Source organism: Thamnophis elegans, chromosome 16 (assembly GCF_009769535.1).
Source record: "Thamnophis elegans isolate rThaEle1 chromosome 16, rThaEle1.pri, whole genome shotgun sequence".
Lineage (NCBI taxonomy): Eukaryota > Metazoa > Chordata > Lepidosauria > Squamata > Colubridae > Thamnophis > Thamnophis elegans.
Genome location: NC_045556.1, coordinates 16,033,610 through 16,055,935, shown reverse-complemented (window position 1 = coordinate 16,055,935; position 22,326 = coordinate 16,033,610). Strand labels below are relative to the sequence as shown.

General features: G+C 43.7%; 1 protein-coding gene across 1 annotated transcript in view; it reads left to right on the top strand.

Moving 5' to 3' along the window:
• The window catches only part of PLEKHO2 (pleckstrin homology domain containing O2), a 35,154-nt gene extending 30,715 nt beyond the window's left edge, over positions 1-4,439 (top strand). Inside the window, exons 5-6 of the mRNA XM_032232445.1 lie at positions 963-1,061; positions 2,749-4,439. Of these exons, the coding sequence (XP_032088336.1) occupies positions 963-1,061; positions 2,749-3,861 (1,212 nt within the window). The 3' untranslated portion in view covers positions 3,862-4,439. The remainder of the gene's footprint in view (positions 1-962; positions 1,062-2,748) is intronic.
• The last annotated feature ends 17,887 nt before the right edge of the window (positions 4,440-22,326 follow it).

Genomic DNA, 22,326 nt, shown 5'->3' with positions numbered 1-22,326 from the left:
TGCAACAACTTGCCTCCAGAAGTTGTGGGTGTTCGCTCCATCACTGGAGGATTTTAGGAAGAGATTAGACAACCATTTGCCTGAAATGGCATAGAGTCTCCTGCTTGGTCAGGGAATTGGACTGGAATAGCAGTCACCAACTGGTGGTCTGCGAGAAAATTTTGGTGGTCTACAGAAAAATTATTTCCATTTTTTTTATTGCACTAAATCAGGGGTCCTTAAACTACAGCCCCTGGGATGGATAAATGCAATGAATGCTTGTGTTGCTGCAGAGAGTGTCCCCCTTCGGGGTCTTTTTCTGCTGGTTGGAGGGGGGCAGAAATTCCGACTTGGGGTCTGCCTCAGCCTCCTGATATGGGGCTTCGGCCGATGGCTGGAGGGAAGTACAGCTGATGGCGAAGAGCCGGAGGGCCTTGTTCCAGTGGGACTGCATCATGGCCTGGAACTGGCTGACCATCTCAGCCCGCTGAGCCTCCAGTCCCCACTACCTGCCTTTGCACTCCCACAGGTCTTCCCTCTGCTTGGAAAGCCTATGCTCCTAATCCTCAGTGAGGTGCTTCTGCTGAGCCTCCTTCTCGGTCAGATCCAATTTGAACTGAGCTGTTTTGCCAACTCTTTCTCCTGGTGGCTGCTTAGCTCCAACGACCTGCTTCCTGTTGGGGCCCTAAGAAGCCCAGGCAGTCAGGCGAAGAGTGGTGAGTAGAGGCTGGCAAGGCGCCCCTCTATGTGAGCAACATTGAATTGGCCACGCCCACCCAGTCACATGCCCACCTTGCCACGCCCACCCAGCCGGTCATTAGGCAGATCATATTAGTGGTCCGCAGGATTTAAAATTATGAATTTAGTGGTCCCTGAGGTCCAAAAGGTTCGGGATCCCTAGACTAGAAGACCTCCTAGGTCCCTTCCAACTGTTATCCTATATTCTGATCACAGCCTTTTTCTTTTTTCTCCCGCACTTAAAGGTAAAAGTCGATGAGAGTCTGTCTCTGGATCACGTAACTCGAGGCAGAGCCAAGATAGCCAAGGGCCGTCGTCCACCTACCAGAAACCATTTGAAAGAGGTAATAATTGGGGTCGCCCCCAACTAATCAACGTGGCTTTATATTATTTAATCCAAATACTCCTTTTGTCATTTGTTCAGCAACATTGCTATCTGCTTTTGGTCCTCTTTATGTTTTGCTGTTTTTCATCACGGGAGGGAAGGGTCACACTACCCACCTCCAGCTAATATGGATCTTTATGACTGGTATGATTATTTGAAATAATCCCACCTGCATGTGGACATGTCCATTCATTATTTCAATTGCGGTTGCATCCTAAATGTAAATAATTTGGTCTTTACTCACATTTGGTATTTCTTAGCTGCGTTTGTAACATAAGCTTCTTGCCTTAAAAGCCCCAATTATTAAAGCATCCTAAAGAAAGCCATGATTAAATACTAAAATGCAGAACCAACAGTAGGCTGGGAAGAGAAAATTAAATATTAAACCCAGGACAAGCAGAGGGCCGAGACAAGATTGCTACAAACTGGTTCCGCACTAAGAGATGAACTGAATGAACTTCTTAGCCTCGTGGGAGAGTTCCGTAAGGTGGGCATAGCTACAGAAAAGTCCCACTTTTGGGTCACCATCATTTAGAACTCTAATAGTTATAGACCAAATAAGATTAATGTCCCTAATATGAGGAGAGGAGAAAAACATGGATGGATGGATAGATGGATGGATAGATAGATAGATGTAGAGAAAAAGAGGAGAGAGAAATGGATGGATGGATGGATGGATGGATAGATGGATGGATAGATAGATAGATGTAGAGAAAAAGAGGAGAGAGAAATGGATGGATGGATGGATGGATGGATGGATAGATAGATAGATGTAGAGAAAAAGAGAGAAATGGATGGATGGATGGATGGATGGATGGAGAAGAAAAAGAGAGAGAAACATGGATGGATGGATGGGTGGATGGATAGATAGATAGATATAGATAAATAGATAGATATAGTGAAAAAGAGAGGAGAGAGAAATGGATGATTGGATGAATAGAAGGTAGACAGACATACATACATACATACATACATACATACATACATACATACATACATATATATATATATATATATATATATAGAGAGAGAGAGAGAGAGAGAGAATGAGAAAAAGGAAAGAGAGAGAGACAGACAGACAGACAGACAGACAATGCCCAGATTCAGTCTAGGCCTAGAACAATCTAGTTTTAAGCCCAAGGAATTCTGTCCACATAGAGCTCAAGAGAAGAGAAGAGCTAGACCCAAGAAGTCAATCCTAAGGTAAGGAATGAAGCCAACATTCTGGCAACTGTTTCCAGGAACATGTGATCGTATTTGGACTGCAAAACTCCAGATGACCACCAGCAGGCAGCAAAGAGCAAGAAGTCAATGCAGATCTGATAGCCATCTGGATTTCTTTCACCCATCACTTAGATAAGGTAGCCTAAGGAAAGGATAAAGTTAGATTTCTGCTCCTTTGATTCCATGTATGAGTCTTCCATGGGGCTTCTTGTTTGAGCCACCATGAATGTAAGAGAATCTCTTGACAAAAATGTAATTCTTTAAAAAATGCATGATAACAATTCTGAAATTGCAGGACATGTAGGGCGTTTGACACTGTTTTAAGTTGTTTGTTGTTACTTTGTGGTCAGCAGCTTAAATTCTTCAAAGGTTTGGACTTGAGCACTGATTCTGAGATCTCCCTCATTTGCTTTCCTACTTAGGTGGCTAGTTCAATGTCAGACGGGATCCTGAGACTTGACTTAGATGTATCAGACAGTGGACCTCCAGACAGCATCCTCGTGACCAGTGAAACTCCTGAAACGTCTCCTCCAAAGGAGACTCACAAACCTCCAATGCCTCCTGTAAAAGTGCCCATGCCTCCAACGGAGAACCTCAGTGCCAATCTTACCCCAGAAGATCCACAGGTCAAGAAGCTACCAATGCCTCCAGCTAAGCCTCTCAAGGAAGTAGCAGCACCCGGTGAAAATGTGAACTCTGTAGAAGGAAGCGACGCAGAAGAGGAGAAACGTGAAGACTCTGAAGAAGTGGAAGATTTGGTGGACCCTAACCCTCCAGCACCTCCTCCAAAGATTTTATCCGACAAAATGAAGGTGGGATGGGATCATCCAAGCTCTGAGCTTCATGACGTTGAAACAGAGACCACCTCTGGATTAAACAAGGAAGCAGCCAAGCCACCGACTCCTCCTCCCAAGGTCTTTAGAAACAGCTTGATCTCCAAGGAGAACGAAGCACAGGTAGACATTTCCAAAGGGTATGAGCAGCCTGACGGAGACTCAAACCTTGACATCAATGGCATTGATGACAACGGAACAACTCAACCCGCTTTCCAGAATGGGAAGGAGCAGGACGACCGTTCCTCAGAGCCAGCCACAAAGAAAGAGGAATTGAGCCGGTCTTCCGAAGACCAGGTTGACGTCACAGAGCCTGTGGGAGGTTCTCCAGCAACCAAGGCTCGCAGCTCCTCTCTAGGGGCCTTGCTTTCAGAATCGCCCAAAAGGGCTCCTCGGCCAGATTTCCAGAAGTCGTCTATCCTCCACGTGGTGCGGATGGAGAAGAAAATTGCGGATGAAAAGGAACGAACTGAAAAGCTCCTGCAGAAGGTCCAGTGTGAAGAGCTGGAGCAAGCCCAGGAGGGCAAAGGACCCTCGGTCGATGCAAAGGAGCTGCTCAACGAAGCCACCGAGCAACTCCGGCAAGCCTCCCAGGTCTTGCAAGAGGTCAAAGATTTGGGGGAACTGAGAAGGGAGCCTAACAGTTTGCGCAAAGGAGTCGTGAAGGACCTCGTGACTGTTTACAGGAGAAGCGTCCCTTAAGAAGGAATTGAATTCTGAATCGTGACTTAGACTAAAGGGTAGCCAGGCGGCACCATTTCTACCCGGCTACTAGATCAGTGTTTAAAAGACAGATGGGTAGGGCAGCAGCCTGAGTCTTATTAAGTGTTGCTTATTTTCACACTGCCCCTTTCATAATCTCAGAATGTGGGCAGATCCTGCCGGGCGGGGTGTGTGCTAGAGAGGGATCTGCTGAGAGGACCTCAGGGAAAGATCTGTTTTTGGGAAGACAAGCGGTAACTGGAAGCCGTAGGGACTTCCTACCAGGGGTGCCTACTGAAGCATTTCAAATGCGGAAGAGTTTGAGAAAGAGCTCTTGAAGGTTTTCCAACTTGGTGGAAAGCTCTTGCAAGTTCAGGGCAGGAGCTTTGTGGTTCAGGCGGAGCCCTTTTGAGCTAGCTAGGAGGACATCGAGTTGGAGCAGGGAGGTTGGATTTCCCGTGCAGGCTGGAATATTTTGGGTTAGAAAAGTTTTGCACAGTCCTGGTTCCTGTTCTTCTGCTTCTCTCTCTCTCTCTCCCTCCCTCCCTCTCCCTCGCTCCCTCCATCTCGCACTCACTCTCCATCCATCTCTTCCTCTCTCCCTTCTCTCCCTCCCCCTCCCTCCCCCCTTCTCCCTCCCTCCCTCCATCTCTCTCCCTCTCTCTCACCCTCCTTTCCTTCCTCTCTCTTTCCTTTCTGTTTCTCATTTGCAAGATTGCAGAAATGGCTGGGTATGGAACGAGGCTGCAGTACTTTCTAATCCTTTTTGTTTTAACTCAGGGTTAATGTAGTGGGGTACATGGGAGGCGGGGCTGAAGCGAACAGTGGGTGGGCTCTTCTTTGATATCCTTTGTTCTCTCTCTCTCTCTCTCTCTCTCTCTCTCTCCCCTCTCCTCTCCTCCTTTCTCTCTCTCTCCCTCTCTCTCTCTCTCCCTCCCTCCCTCTCTCTTTTCTTTCATTTCATTTTATTTGTCTTGTATGCCGCCCACTCCCGGAGGACTCCGGGTGGCTCACAACAGACAAGGGAAGGGGGATAAATAGACAAAGACAACACTTTAAAAAAAGACGCAACATTCACAATTTCCGTGGGGCTGGATGTTTCACAAGCCCCCTGGCCTGCTGGAGCAGCCAGGACTCTCTCCCTCTCTCTCTCCCTCTCCTCTCCTCCTTTCTCTCTCTCTCCCTCTCTCTCTCTCCCTCCCTCTCTCTCTCTCCCTCTCTCTCTCCCTCTCCTCTCCTCCTTTCTCTCTCTCTCCCTCTCTCTCTCCCCCCCCTCTCTCTCTCTCGTGATGCTCCCTTCTTCCCCCTGTCACTTCTTTTTCTTGAACGGCTCTGTTACAGAAAGCTTTCCGTTCCAGCTTTTATTTATTTGTCCCAAGCCACAGGTGGGTCCTTGCAAGGGGTGACAGTTTGTGCATCCTGCAGTTAAAGACAAAACCGCTTACCACCAGGAGAGCCAGTGATGTTTTGGTGAGGCTCCCAATATGTAGAATTTGCTGACGATGGGTGGACGTTTAAGTCTGCCCTGCCAGGGATCAAACTGAAGCTACAGCATCAGATTGCAGATCTGAAATGGTCCTAGTTCGTACATCATCCGCTCACTTGGGGTCGGCTTAGCATGTGGTGTGTTGCTTACCTCTGGCGGCTGATTGAACAAACGACGGTTTTGCAAAGTGTGCCTTACCACAGCGTGGAAACCCCATTAAAATCTTCAGCAAGTCATAGGGAACAAGATTCCCTCCCCCTCACCTCCCAGATTGACTTTTCATTGATTTGTGAAGACTAGACCCATCATACCTTGGAGAGACGCTGTATAAATCTACCACAGATTCGGTTCATGTGAAATTTCATTTGAATGGGGGGGGAAAAATACCAACTGGACTCATACGTGCTCAGATTTCGTATAAACACAGTGGAGAGCATCAGTCTTCCCCACCCCACCCCTGCAGAATGCAGTGCCACTCATGTTAGCAACAATATTAACTTTGGGGAAACGATTTTGCAATTGTAGGGCGGGTATATATGCGTTCCCATGTTTCCTTTGGTTTTGGTTGAATGTTGCTTCTAAACTGGCTGATAGCTAAATGCATATAAGGGCCAATGCATATTTATCAACAGAATAGATCATGGCTTAGGGCAGAGGTCAGAAACCTTAAACACTCAAAGAGCCACAAAGGTCCTTACTGGAAGCCCCCCATTCAATTCTGCAGCTGAACAGAAGTCTGGTTTCCCCACCATAGAGTCTCCTCCTAGCATAGCGTCCTTTTTCCTCTACCTGTGCTAACCGAAAGCCCTATCAATTATGGAGCTGCCCCGAAAACCCGCCCCTTGCCATAGTCTCTCCTCCTGGCATGCCTTGTTTCTCCCCCAACCAGGAGCTCCTTTCAATATTGTGATGCCAACCGGCAACAGGGAGCCACAGCAGAGGGATGAAAGAGCCACATGCGGCTCCAGAGCCATGGGTTGCTGACCCTTGGCTTAGGGTGAGGTATGAATTCTGTTGTAAGCACAATCCCTGCCATAGATAACTGTACTATAACTTTTTTACTTATGCTCTTAATAAGCTTCCTTGCCAAGATCCTCTTTTTCACTCGATGGCTTTTTCTGATGGCTTTTAAAACTCTGGCGACGGCCGTATTTTTACGACCTGGAAAATTAGTTTATGACTAATATTTTCCTATCCTTCAGATGTCATTAAAAAAAAGAAAAGAAAGGATGAGCATAAAATCGGTACCCAATGATTAAATAAGCGGCTAAGGAAGAAACAATTGCAAATCGGGACAGGATGGAAATAATGGCACTTAGCACATTTGTGCTCTGGGTTGATTTCCTGAAGACGAGGTCCGTGGAGACCTCGCTGAATTCATCACAGGACTCTTCCTGCAAGAAAAAGTAAAAGGAGGAAGATGCGTAAGAGGAGCAACAGTTTTCTTCCTGTTATCTAAGGCAGTGCAATTAGGACCGTGTCATCCTACTACCATGTTTCCCTGAAAATAAGACCTCGCTGGATAATAAGGCTAATCGGGCTTTTGAGTGCATGCGCTAAAACAAGCCCTCCCCTGAAAATAAGACCTCCCCAAATATATTTAAACGCATGCGCAGCTGTTCCCCACCATTTCCTCTGGTTCCGTGCAAACAACATGAGGTGAGGAGGCAAGGCTGGAGGGGAGGGGAAAGGGAGGGGGGAACATGCCCCATGCACCCTACACACCCTTAGCTAATGGCCGCTCTTACACCCCTAGTCACCGTCCCTTCGGTCACGCTAATGGCTGCCGCAAAAAGAGCGGCAGGCCCAGCGACGCGCAACACAGCAGCAACCATGAGGTGACCATGCTCGTCACCTCCTGCACCTCAAAAATGATAAGACCTCCCCCAAAATAAAACCAGATGCTTATTTCGGGGTCAAAAGAAAATAAGATCCTGTCTTATTTTCGGTGAAACATGGTACATCTGGGAGCCGCTTCACATTGGTCTGGTTTGCACATTGTACTGAGACATGCAAGGGTTGGTTTGCCTTAGCCTGCTCTGTTAAGCCAGCTAATTGTGGCTTATTCAACAAGCCATGGTTTATTGCCATTTGGAAGCCTCAACCCCTGAGATGCGTAAACCCTTGCTTATGGCAGACAAATTCAAATTTTGAGGCTAGGAGCCATGCCCCAAATGAGCAGAGTCAGGACAAAGGGTTTGAGAGTTGATAAAATGTTCATATCAAATGGAATATAATCAGTGGGGCTACTCCCCCTGTATTTAACAGACTCTGGTGGAGATGTTCCATGGACAACTTATAAATTATTGGCACTGCTGTTGAATCCAGGCCTAACCAAAACAGAGCTGTTCTGACCTCGGCTTCCTGAGAGCATGAAGCAAACTCCTTGTCCCAACAAAAACCCCTTTTATTAATTTGCCGTGAATTCTGCTCATTCACATCCTGCAAAGTCTTTCCAGGGAGGATTTACAGTCACAGACTTTATCTGGCTTGGAGAACTGCCAGGCTGATAATCTGCAAAACTTGGCAAGGAATCTCGGAGAGTCACGAACCAATTAAGCAAATTGTCTCCTGCAAAACCCATTCCCCTTTCGCTCCTCTTTTATTTCCTCTGGGAGGGGCCATTCACCATCCACCTGTGGCCTTACTTCCAAGTCGACCCCTGTTCTTCAGCTTCCCTTCGTCTGGCAACTCTGTGCATGTGCACACTGGGAACAAGCTCCAGCTGTTGGTCTGCCTCACTGATGTCTGACTCTGAAGGCAGCTGATAACTGTCAGGTGGCCCTGGCCCCCTCTCTGCCTCCGACACAGAGCCCTTATCAGCCTTCCCCAGACTCCAGGACTGGCCCATGCTCCTCCCCAACTTCCTCACTGTCTGAATCTGCTGCCAGCTCTGCTGGCTGCTGGTGGGCCACAACAAGAGCTCCTTAGATAGGCTTCTCGAAGAGGAGCTTCTAAACCTCAGTCCTTTCTGGCTTGAATAATTGCTGGACAAGCTCTAAACAAAAGCCCATTTCTCGTTTAAAAAATGAAGTTGATTACGTCTACGTTCATAGCTGCTTCTCCTTGTCCTTCTTTTTCACAATAGGTTCAGCCGGCTGGGAATTTTTATTTATGCAAGTGACTGTGCTATGCTTTGTGTTTTTATTTGTGTTTTCAAATAAGGGGCCAAAAACTGGAGTCCTCTCTCTTAAAAAATAAAAAAAATAGATGTAATTTTTTTGCACTAGCTGTTTACGAGACGGAAATATGAAAATAGTTATTTTGCTTAGAGCTATGTCACAGTTTTCTTTTTTTAGTTCCATCCCTGCATCGGCTGCCAAAAGTTTACAACTAGGAATGTAACAAACATGTTCGCAAAATAAAAAAAGGAGCATAAAACTTAATTTACCGATGCCTACCCACTCATTGACCTGGGACGTGGTGGATCAGTGGCTACGACACTGAGCTTGTGGATCAGAAAGGTTGGCAGTTTGGTGGTTCGAATCCCTAGAACCGTGTAACGGAGTGAGCTCCCGTTACTTGTCCCAGCTTCTGCCAACCTAGCAGTTTGAAAGCACAAAGAAAAGGCAAGTAGAAAAATAGGGACCACCTTTGGTGGGAAGGTAACAGCGTTCCGTGAGCCTTTGGCATTGAGTCATACCGGCCACATGACCATGGAGACGTCTTTGGACAGCACTGGCTCTTCGGCTTTGAAATGGAGATGAGCACCGCCCCCTAGAGTTGGGAACCTTACTGAAAACTGCAATCCTGGGTGGCTCCCCTCCCCCTCCTTTGTGTGCTGAGGTATTGTCAATTCTAAAATCAGGGAACATTGGAACATTGGCCTTGGCAGAAGATAATACTTTCCCCTACAATACTTTGTACATTCAATCAGTGTGAAGGGTCGATGTTCTTCGTACCAAAACTAAATTGACTCAGCAGAAACCTGGTCTTCCTTGCAGCTACCCAAGCACTTTTTGAGGTGCACACGCAAATTTGCTGCTATGAACTATGTGAATTGGCTGTATTTATCTAGATTCAGCACTGAAGGAAACACTCAGAAGGAACCCTGTTTAGGGTAAACCAAATGTCTCTCAGCCTTGAGATATACGGACTTCAGCTCCCAGAACTCCACAGCTAGCATGGGAGAATTCTGAGAGTTGAAATCGGCGCATCTTAAAAGTTGCCAAGATTGGGAAACAACTAGGGTAGACAATTTAAGTTCCTCCATAGATTGCCAGGCTTCAGATTCTGCTCTTCCTGGCCAGTAGAGCCAGTGGTCAAGGATTATTGGAGATGTAATCCAGCAGTATCTGTAAATCTGTAAGCTTATTCATCTATCGTGCGTATATTTAATGAACACTGAACATTGATTTTTTTTTTCAAAAGCGCTTCTCTTAAAAATCTGTTAAAAAAAACCCTTTAACCGAACGTTGCTGTTGATTCTACATTCCCCCACAAGTCTGATCAGAATATTGTACAGTCTCTACTAACAGTATTTTGAATCCTTTTTCCTACTGTCTTGTAAGTAACTAAACACTTCTTTGGGTGTGCATTGAGTATTTTGTTGTGAAAAAGCTTTATCCAGAAAGAGGCGGTGTGTCCTTGTTTGTCTTTGAGATGGTCAGCCCTCCGGTTGAAAATTGCTGACTCTGATTCTCTGATTCCTAAAATATAAATATATTTTTAACAAGCCGTCTTGAGCATCTCAATTCTTTGATTCGCCTTCAAAATCCATTCGTAAGTACCTTCCCCTTTCAAATCGCGTGGACCTCATGCCAGGTTCCATCACTGACAAAATCATTCTTTCCCCTCTGTTTTATTTGTTTGATTTATTTAGCTTTCAATTTTCATCAAACAGTGTGTGGTCTGGGTACAATGTTTAAACAGTCATGTTACACATCTTCGTGTGATATTCGTCACCATCATATTGATAATATAGTAACATAACAATGTAATAACACAGATACTTAACATCCTTTTCTTTACAACTTTCCACTTAACCATTTCCTCTTTTTATATCTCCACCTTTCTAAGTTCTGTTTCTGTTTTCTAGCCATTGATAAAATATGTCTCATATCAAAAAATATTCGGCTTTCTGTCCACCTTTGGCGTTTAGTCATGCCAGCCACATGATCACAGAGACGTCTTTGGACAGCGCTGGCTCTTTGGCTTCAAAACAGAGATGAGCACCGCCCCCTAGAGTTGGGAACGACTAGCACATATGTGCGAGGAGAACCTTTACCTAACAAGTTGAGTCAGTGGGGAAGCCAGGTTCACTTAACTTACTAACTTAAGGAGATTTTTAAAAAGGCAAGGAAAATTCATTGAAATGATCAGATACACCTACAGGTTGTCCTTGACTTACAACAGTTCATATAGTGACCATTCAAAGTTACGACGACACTGCAATAGCAATAGCACTTAAGAATTATATACCACTTCATAGTGGTATATAATTTACATCCCTCTCTAAGTAAAAAAGATTCACAGCCCTTTTCCACAACTACAATTCTCACAATTGTTGCACGTGATTTACATCTCAATGCTTGACAACTGATTCGCATGTATGATGGTTGCAGTGTTCCGGGGTCCAATGCTCACCTTTTGCGACCTTCTGACAATGAAAGTCCATGGGGAAGGCAGATTCACTTAAGAATTGTATTACTAACTGCAGTTATTCCCTTAACAGCTATGGCAAGAATGGTTATACATAGGGCAACACTCACTTAACAACTGTCCCGTTTAGCAACATAAATTCCGGGCTCGATTGTGGTCATAACTCGAGGACTACCTGGACAACTCTTGTTAGCCTAGTCAGGATGGCTTGTGGGAATTACAGTCAAATATCTGGAAGGCACCCAGCTGAGCCATAAACCAGGGGCATGATCAATATCCCACAAGCCAACATCAACATAAGTTTCAGTGGAAGAGGAAATGGCCTTCAAATACCATTGATAAACAAACAGAACCTACACATACATCATTTATATTCTAGACAAAATAGCCAGAGTAAGGAGTTACTCGGCAGAGGAAGGAAGCAGGCTTTGGATTTCAGTAATAGACCAAACCCCCAGGGTCTTTTTGTCCAGTGATATATTTTTATAGCTGATTAATGTTCGTGTGGTTTGTTGTTGCAAACTTTGCCGTGTATTTCCAGACTGGCTGGACGTGAATGAAGAGATCTCCCTGCTTAAATTCTTCAATGTCTTGGGCGAAGCAGACAGCAAGATGTCTAAGAATGTTAAGGGGTGTTCTGCTGGATAAGACCGGGGGTTCACCAGAAGAAGACAACCTGGGCCCTTCCACAAATTTTAGACAGTACAACAATCCTCATAATTCTAAATCATTAAATAGGCTGGCTCGGACCTACGTTGTGGTTAGTTGTGAAGTCGCGTCCGTCCCATCGCGACCTATGTATTGGGTTCCAAAACACCCAGAGAATATCGGGTTCAACAGATGGCAAATCTGCCCATCATGGACTTGGTCAGATCTCTTCCATGCTTGCATGCAAGACTCCGATGAGTTCCTGAGTCTGTAGACTAGAGTGGATTGTGTTTAAAAAAAAAGAGCAACACCTGGAAAGGGGTGGCGATAGACAGCTTCTGTACTGTTGTTTGGAGCCGACTGGAGAAACATGAAGTCACCCACAAGTGAACTTGACTTGGTGACTTCATCCTTTCTTTTCAAGGTTGATTTGGTTTTCCTAGTATTTCTAGATCAGGGGAACCAGTACGGTATGTTTCTCTGAAAATAAGACTCAAATGGAAAATTAGCCCTAGCATGATTTTTCATGAGGCTCGTAATATAAACCCTACCCCAAAAATAAGCCCCAGTTAAGAATGTCAGCTGGACGGACCAGTGGCGGGATTAATTTTTTTTTACTGCTGGTTCTGTGGGTGTGGCGTGGCTTGGTGGGCGTGGCATGGCTTGGTGGGTGTGGCAGGGGAAGGATACTGCAAAATCGCCATTCCCTCCCCACTCCAGGGGAAGGATACTGCAAAATCGCCATTCCCTCCCCACTCCAGGAAAGGATACTGCAAAATCCCCATTCCCTCCCCACTCCAGGGAAGGATACTGCAAAATCTCCATTCCCTCCCCACTCCAGGGGAAGGTTTCTGCAAAATCCCCATTCCCTTCCAATCAGCTGGGATTCGGGAGGCAGAGAATAGATGGGGGCGGGGCCAGCCAGAGGTGGCATTTACCGGTTCTCTGAACTACTCAAAATTTCTGCTACCGGTTCTCCAGAATTGGTCACAACCTGCTGAATACCACCCCTGACCTGGTCTTATTTTCAGGGGAACACGGCATGTTTCTTTTTATGACCTGTGGATTTCAACTCCCGGAATTTGTGAGCCAGCATGGCTGGTTCAGGAATTCTGGAAGTTGAAGTCCACAAGTCATAAAGGGGCTACAGTTCTCCCTCCCCTTCTGTTCTAGATCATCAGCTTATTTCCACCACAGGACAATGTCGGACTATAGAAAGGTAATGTAGGGGAGCTGCATTGCAGGACTGTTTCAGAGCAGACGCCTGAGATGGAGACTCCTTGCCCTAGCAGGTGAATGAGGCTGAAGTTCAAAGCAGACAAGTCTTGCTAATGTTAATGACAGGGTAGCTTAATGAAAGTCGTAGAAATTATTAAGCAGAGCTGCTGGAAGCTGCCCACCCCCTCCCGCCCCCGCATCTAGCTCTTCACACAGTTGAAACTAGCATGCTCACATCTTTGCAAAAATGTGCATTTGGGACTAAAGCTTACAAAGGTGACAATTCATCCAGGTTAAGACACTTGAAAATAAGTACAGGTATTGCTCAACCTACCACCACAATTAATTTCCATTGCTAAACAAGACAGTTGTTCAGCGAGTTCCCCTCCCACTTTATAACCTTTCTCGCCACGGTTGTTAAATGAATTACTGCAGTTTTTGAGCTAGTCCCACAGTTGTTAAGTGAATCTGGCTTCCCCGTTGATTTTGCTGATCAGAAGGTCACAAAAGGTGTTCCGTGACTCTGGGACTCTGCAGCCCGCCATAAATATGAACCAGTTTGTCAAGCGCCTGAATTTTGATCAGGTGATTGCCGAGATACAACGGTTGTAAGAGTGAAAATGGTCATAAGTTACCTTTTGTTTCCCAATGCTGTTGTAACTTCTAACAGTCACCAAATGGATGGTTGTATGGTTCAAGAACTACCTATAGAACAAAACGCCTGTAGTCTAAAGCAGCAAACACCAACTGGTGGTCCATGGAGCCAAGGTGGCGCAGTGGTTAAATGCAGCACTGCAGGCTACTTCAGCTGACTGCAGTTCTGCAGTTCGGCTGTTCAAATCTCACCGGCTCAGGTTTGACTCAGCCTTCCATCCTTCCGAGGTGGGTAAAATGAGGACTTGGATTGTTGTTGGGGGCAATATGCTGACTCTGTAAACCGCTTAGAGAGGGCTGAAAGCCCTATGAAGCGGTATATAAGTCTAACTGCTATTGCTATTGCTATGGACTACTGGTGGTTTGTAAGAAAATTTTGGTGGTCCACAGAAAAATTATTTGCACTTTTTATATTGCACTAAACCACTGGTCCTCATATTACGGCCTCTGGGCTGGATAAGTGCAATAAATGCTTGTGTTGCTGCAGAGAATCTCCCCCTTCGGGGTCTTTTTGTGTTGGTTGGGGTGGGGTGGGGGGCAGAAATTCCATCTTGGGGTCTGCTTCAGCCTCCTGGTACAGGGCTTTGGGTGAAGGCTGGGAGGAAGCACTGCTGGTGGCAAAGAGCCAAAGAGGGCCTCGTTCCAGTGGGACTGCATCATGGCCTGGAACTGGCTGACCATCTTAACCTGCTGGTACCTGGCCTTGCATTCCCGCAGGTTTTCCCTCTGCTTGGAAAGCCTATGCTCCTAGTCCTCGGTGAGGTGCTTCTGCTGAGCCTCCTTCTCGGTCAGATCCAATTTGAACTGAGCTGTTTTGCCAACTCTTTCTCCCAGTGGCTGCTTAGCTCCAACAACTGCTTCCTGTTGGGGCGCTAAGGAGCCCGAGTGGGGAGACGAGGAGTGGCTGGGAGGGGAGGAGCGAGTAGAGGCCATCAACATGAGTGACATCAAATTGGCCATGCCCACCCAGTCACATGCCCACTTAGCCACACCCACCCAGCCAGCCATTAGGCAAATCATATTAGTGGTCCGTGGGATTTTAAATTATGACTTTCATGTTCCCTGAGGTCCGAAAGGTTGGTGACCCAAGGTGTAAAGTCAGAATTGCTGGCTAACCTGTAATGTAATTCACTTGCTTTTCAATTGAAGCAGCAAATTGTGACTCTTTCAATAAACCAGGACTATCTGAATTCAGGCGTGAAAAGCAAAGAATCTTTCAAATGGGAACTGGAAATGATTGACTTTTTGGTCAGGGAAATAATGATTAGAGGATTTTTTTAAAAGACTGAAAACATTCCATGGAACTTTTAGATGAATTGATGATTTATGGATTTGGGGATTAAAAAAGGTTAAAGAGGGAGGATTAAGATTAAGATGTTTATGCCATTAAGATTGAGTAAGTAAAAAGATTTAGTAACTGAGGAATAATAGAAAAAAGGGCAAAAGTCATAATTCTGCATTTTCTTTTTTCTACCTTTTCCTTGTTTTTTTCTTTTTTTTCTCTTTTACTATATTCAAAAATTCTAACAAAAGACTATATTTAAAAAGATTATAGTCCCTTTACATTAGTACTACTTTGTTTTTACAGCAGCCAGTAACTTACTAAGCCTTTAAATAGGAGAGTTAAAAAGCCAAATACATACCTTCATGGTCTAATTTTGGTGACTTGGGGAAAAAAAATCCATATGGATTTGACCACTTCCTCTGCCTTTTGCTTTAAGCTTATTTCCTTTCCCATCTTTCTCTTTACATTCAGACAGGAAAGGTACTTGCTAATTCTTTGAAGATCTATAAATATGGAATAGGAGAGGCGACAGACCAGAGATTTTATAAGAGCAGTAGCCACAAGTGTTTCCTCTGTGGTCATAAAGAAAAAAATACCCTTAAAAACACAAAATGGAGATGGAGAAACCGCAAGTAGACCAGAGCGATGCAAGAGAAATGATAGAGAAATAATTTCCTTGTAGAAAAACATCACACATAAAAAAGGTAAAGGTTCCCCTCGCACATATGTGCTAGTCGTTCCCGATTCTAAGGGGCGGTGGTCATCTCTGTTTCAAAGCCAAAGAGCCAGTGCTGTCTGAAGATGTCTCCATGGTCATGTGGCCGGCGTGATTCAATGCCGAAGGTGCACGGAATGCTGTTACCTCCCCACCAAAAGTGGTTCCTATTTTTCTACTTGCGTTTTTTATGTGCTTTCGAACTGCTGGGTTGGCAGAAGCTGGGACAAGTCATGGGGGCTCGCTCTGTTACGCGGTGCTAGGGATTCGAACCACTGAGCTGCTGATTCACAAGCTCAGCGTCTTTGCCACTGAACTACCACATCCCTTATCATTAATCACACATAAAACAAATATGCTAATAGAAAGAAAGCATTTCTGGTAATTTTCTTGTGTAAATCAACCCTCAGTACAAGCAATCCTTAAGTTATGACTGTTAAGGACCCCGGAATTTCCACCAGAATCATATCAGTCATAAATACAGGCACCCATGTGACCAGATCTTACTTTACAACATCTTTGTGGCAGTCATTAAAGTAATGCTGAGGGTTGCTAAAGGAATGCAACAATCATTAACTGCAGTGGTCATTAAGTGAATCATATTCCCATGGGCTTTTTTGCTGAAAATGGGCTGGAAAGGCTGGAAATAGGCAAAAAAAAAAAAAATTAAAAACGCTTTATTTAAAAGAGCATTTTCCTAAAAAATCTCTTGGTTGGATGAGAATAAAGTAATTCACCGAAAGCACCACTAGGTGGCGAGGTCCACCATCTTGCATAATGTATTTTCTGAACAACTGGCTGCATTCAACATGTAAAGATTAAATTACTGTACAGTGTTTCCCAATCTTGGCAATTTGAAGATGTGTGGACTTCAACTCCCAGAATTCCCCAGCCATCATAGCTTTCTGGGAGTTGAAGTCCACCCATCTTCAAGCTATCAAAGTTGAAAAACATTGGATTATTAGAATGTGTCTTTATGGGCTGGATTTCACTATTTTGTGCTAGGCTGGCAAAAAAAAATGACCAAAAGCAGTGTTTAATCTGAGAATTTTATTATTGCAGAAACAAACAGGAAAGTTACCTATATCGTATTAAGACAGAGATTGGCAACTTTTTAAAATTTAGGATATGAAAGTTGTTTATCCCACATTCTATCAAGCCGATAAGCCACACTGGGCTATGTCCATTCTAGACACAATTGGAATGAGGAGTGGTTGTGTCTTAGGTCATTTCTACCATTTTGTAGGAAATGTAGCAACATCCTTTTAAAAAAAAAATCAAGTCATATGGGCACCAGACACATTTTCTCTTGATCAATAGGAAACCCAACCATTCATTTCATACAACTGCATTCTAATAGATATTTTTTCCTTTACAAAGCCATATGATTCAAACCTTCTACAGGAATATGTTAGTACTAGCTGGATACCCGTGCTTTGCTACAAAACCATGTGATTGGGCCAGCCCGCAGGCCGGATGAATCACATGCTGGACACGGCCATATAAGGCAACTGGCAGTTGGAACAGAGTTCCTTTCAGGTGGGGAGGGATAGTAGAACATCTAACTCCTTAGCATCAATGCGTGTTAGCATAACTGTATAAGGAATACTGAAGATCCGATGTCATTTAGAAAAATCCTTTCTTAGCACCTAGAAGCCAAGAGAACATATGTGCCGAATTTCACGTTTGTAGGCTTTAGAGTTCTGGAGATTCATGATGATGCATAAGTGGTATTTCGCTTTTATATATATAGATTATGCAAAGAACAGGTTTATTCACAAACCGAGAAGATTTAGAAAGCCATGGAAAGCTCTTTGAAATTATCAGATGTACACTATATGTTAAGGTAAGTTGTGGATCACTGGATAATTTCCTACTAATATCCTTGGTGCTTAGGAAAACCCGATCCATCTGTGCTTTTAATTCCGGCAGGCAAATGTGATAACATAAACAATTAAAATGATTAGGAAAATGGCTGAATATGCTAGAGACAAGTCAGATTTACAGCAGAAACACCAAGCAGAAATGTAGCTGACAGATAAGAGCCACTGTATTGAAAAATAAATGCATTTAAGACCAGGATGGAAAATTGTTATTATCCTGCTAGGCCAGGCGGCAGAAGCCCGAGATTCTCTCAATGAGAGCAGATACAGAATCCTGCTTGGCTTCCCTTTTTTATCCACTTATACACAGAAGGGTTTTTGAAGAAAGCAACTCTGAGCCATCATTTCTTCCAAATACTATTGGATAACACATTCAATCATATTTGTGCAACCCTGTAAAATTATTCCTTATAAATGCTGCATGACTTCAATAGCTTTATTCCGATTTGACGTTGCTATTTTTTTCCTTTCATTTGCATGTCTTCCTGTGTTTTTATTGTTGGCTTTTATCTTTTGTACTGAGTATGTTTGAGATTATACTTTTTTCCTATGTAAGCTGCCAAGAGTTATTTTCATTGTACTGTTAATAGAATATATTTCTTAACCAAATATAAACATCAAATGACTGGGATAAATAGAATAGAATAGAATTCTTTATTGGCCAAGTGTGATTGGACACACAAGGAATTTGTCTTTGGTGCAGATGCTCTCAGTATACATAAAAAGAAAAGTTACATTTGTCCAGAATCATAAAGTACAACACTTAATGATAGTCATAGCGTACAAATAAGCAATCAGGAACATCAATATCATATAAATTGTAAGGATACAAGCAACAAAGTTACAGTCATGCAGTCATAAGTGGGAAGAGATGAGTGATAGGAACGATGAGATTAATAGTAATGTGGACTAGTAAATAGTTTGACAGTGTTGAAGGAATTATTTGTTAGCAAAGTGATGGCATTGGGGGAAAAAACTGTTCTTGTGTCCAGTAAATTAAAGCCATAATGTGTTTGTTTGTTGGGTTCTGGCTTAGAGTGGTTTATGATCTTTGCCATTGTCCAGTGAACCTAGCCAACAAGCCATGGTTTGTTAAATGGTTTAATGCAATGTGATTCGACACAGATTGACTTTAAACATCACATTAAGCAACAGTGAAATTTATTCAGTTTAGTATGAGAATGTGACTTCCACAGTACACCGTGGTACTATAAAGCTGTAACCCTGGATTAAGCTATTTGGGCACGAACCCATTCATCTTAAGATTTGAGTTAACCTCCAACAGCATACTTTACCTTTCTCACAACAGGTGGCAGCACCTGGTTGACCAGCTCAAGAAACTATTAGATTGGATGGAAGGCTACCACAAATTTCCCAATCACTTCAAGCTGAACTTGAAAAAGACTTTATCTTTAATCCATTTTTTCTCCATCTTGGAAGCTGCAAGGTGTGGAGTTCAAAATTCTAGACAGTGTTTCTCAACCTTGGCCGCTTGAAGATGTCTGGACTTCAACTCCCAGAATTCCCCAGCCAGCTGGGAGTTGAAGTCCGGACATCTTCAAGTGGCCAAGGTTGAGAAACACAGTTCTAGAAGTTGAAGCCCTCATATCTTAAAGTCATCCAGGTTGACAAACATTGTCCTCAATGCAACGTATAATTCTTCTTTATAGGTAGTTCTCAAGACCACAATTGCAACCAATATTTCTGTTGTTAAGCAAGGCAGTTATTAGGTGAGTCACACCTGTTTTACGACCTTTTTGCTATGGTTGTTAAGTGTGCCATTGCAGTTGTTAACAGAATCATATGGTTGTTAACAAATCTGGCTTCTCCCCTCGATTTTGCTTGTCAGAAATTGCCTGGGAAAGTTGCAAACCTTCATGAATACATGCCAGATGCCAAGTTGATTGAATTTTGATCACATGACCCTGGGAATGCTGAGATGGTCATAAGTGTGAGGAGTTTTCCCCAGTGCCATTGTCACTTTCAACGGTCCACTAAACAAATAGTTGTAAGTCGAGGACTCCCTGTATTGGCATCCCTTTTAGTACAGGTAGTCCTAAACTTACAACAATTCATTGATCACAACAGTTCGTTCGTAGTTACAACATCGCTGGAAAAAAAAGTGACTTAGGAGTCCATTGTTCACACGATTTTACATTTGGATGCTTTGCAACTGAACTCACATTTATGACAGTTTGCAGGGTCATGTGATCCACTTTGGCGACCTTCTGACAAGCAAAGTTGATGAGGAAGGGCATATTCAATTAACAATCGGGTTACCCATTTAACAACTGCATATATACAGGTGAAACTCAAAAAATCAGAATATCATGCAAAAGTTCATGCATTTCAGAGATGCAACTTAAAAGGTGAAACTAATATTTGAGATGAGACTCATTACATGCAAGGCAAGATAGTTCAAGCCGTGATTTGTCATAATTGTAATGATTATGGCTTGCAGCTCATGAAAACCCCAAATCCACCATCTTAGAAACTTAGAATATTAACATGCAATCAATAAAACAAGGATTGTACATAGACAATATCAGACCTCTGAAAAGTATAAGCATGCATATGTACTCAGTACTTGGTTTGGGGCCCCTTTTGCAGCAATTACTGCCTCAATGCGGCGTAGCATGGAAGCTATCAGCCTGTGGCACTGCTGAGGTGTTATGGAAGACCGGGCTGCTTCAATAGCGGCCTTCAGCTCTTCTGCATTGTTCGGTCTCATGTCTCTCATCTTTCTCTTGGCAATGCCCCATAGATTCTCTATGGGGGTCAGGTCAGGCGAGTGTGCTGGCCATCAAGCACAGTAATCCTACAGTCATTGAACCATGTTTTGTGCTTTTGGCAGTGTGGGCAGGTGCCAGGTCTGCTGGAAAATGAAGTCAGCTCCCCATAAAGCTCGTCTGCGGAAGGAAGCATGAAGTGCTCCAAAATGTCCTGGGAGACCGCTGCATTGACCCTGACTTAATGAAGCCAGTGGACCAACACCAGCAGATGACATGGCTCCCCAAATCAACACAGATTGTGGAAACTTCACACTGGACTTCAAGCATCTTGCAGTGTGTGCCTCTCCATTCTTCCTCCATACTCTGGGTCCTTGGTTTCCAAATGAGATGCAAAGTTGCTCTCATCAGAAAAGAGGACTTTGGACCACTGAAGCAACAGACTAGGTCTGTTTTTCTTTAGCCCAGGTAGACGCTTCTGACGTTGTTTGTTGTTCAGGAGCGGCTTGACAAGAGGAATAACGACATTTGAAGCCCATGTCCAGGATCCGTCTGTGTGTGGGTGGTTCTTGATGCACTGACTCCAGCCTCAGTCCACTCCTTGTGAAGTCCCCAACACTTTGGAATGGCCTTTTCCTGACAATCCTCTCCAGGCTGCGGTCATCCCTGCTGCTTGTGCACCTTTTTTCTTCCCCACTTTTCCCTTCCACATAACTTTCTATTATGTGCTTTGATACAGCACTTGGGAACATCCAACTTCTTTTGCAATTACCTTTTGAGGCTTTCCCTCCTTATGAGGGGTGTCAATGATGGTTTTCTGCACAACTGTCAGGTCGCAGTCTTTCCCATGATTGTGATCACTACTGATCCAGACTGAGAGAACCATTTAAAGGGCTCAGGAACCCTTTGCAGGTGTTATAGATTAATTAGCTGATTAGAGTGGGACACTTTGAGCCTAGAATATTGCACCTTTTCACAATATTCTAATTCTAATATACATATATTGCATTTGTGCTGATAAATAAATAAAGGGAGACTAGTATAGATCTATTCAAGCTATTTAGCTCTCATCAGCTAGCCATAACCCTTGCTGGGAATCGAACCTGTGCTCTATTGCCTCTTAGGCAGATGTGTTAACCATTGAGCTACAGAGCTCGACTCCTTATCAGCCAGGCCAGGGTGAAAGGTATATATTTAAAGGTCACAACCCCTGGTATGCCCAAATATGGGAGGAAGGTCACACTTCCATTCTCTGTCCTTCGGCTCGTCACAAGAGACCATCCAGACAGAAACCCAATATTTTTTACTGTTGCCTTTTTGTTACATTTGTTATGTTTGTGCTGATAAATAATATATACATATATACATACATACATACACACATAATTGGGGCTTACCAGGGGTTGTAAAAATCTAATAGATACCTTTCACCCTGGCTTCGCTAATAACGGATAAGAGCCTGTGGCCTAATGGCTAAGATGTCTGCCTAGTATGTAATATAGCCCAGGTTCAAATCCCAGTAAGGGTATGGCTAGCTGATGAGAGCTAAATAGCTTGAAATAGATCTATACTAGTCTCCCTTTATTTATTTATCAGCACAAATAAAAAAAACACACACACTATACCTATACCTATACCTATACATATATATATATATAGTGTCACAACCCTGGTATGCCCAAATATGGGAGGAAGCATACTGCTTTCCTTTCTCTGTCTATCTGCTCATCTCAAGAGACCATCCAGACAGAAAGCCATTGTTTTTACTGTTGCCTTTGTTACATTTGTGCTGATAATAAATAATATATATAATATATTATAAATAATATAATATATATAACTACAGTGATACCCTTAACAAATGGGGCAAGAAAGTCATAAAACGGGGCAAAATCCACTGAGCCAATGTCTCACTTAGCAACCCAAATTTTGGGGCTTGATTATGGCTGTACATCGAGACTTCCAGTAACACTAAAGCTGAGCGATCGGAGTAGCCTCTCCTGTGAAGAAGCTCACGAAAAAAAAAGAGAATTATTATTTTTGTTGCTGAATTACACCTGCTGGAATCCCCTCAGCTGAAAAGGACCGACATTTCTTCAGGAGCAGCAAAAAACGAAGATCCTTGATCACATTCCTGAGGCGTAAGTCATCGCCTGAGGTGATTTCACAGGGTAGGCCGGTAGGCTCTGACAGGAATCTAGCTTGGCACAGAGGCAAGTTTATTACTGCCATTATGAAGGTCGACT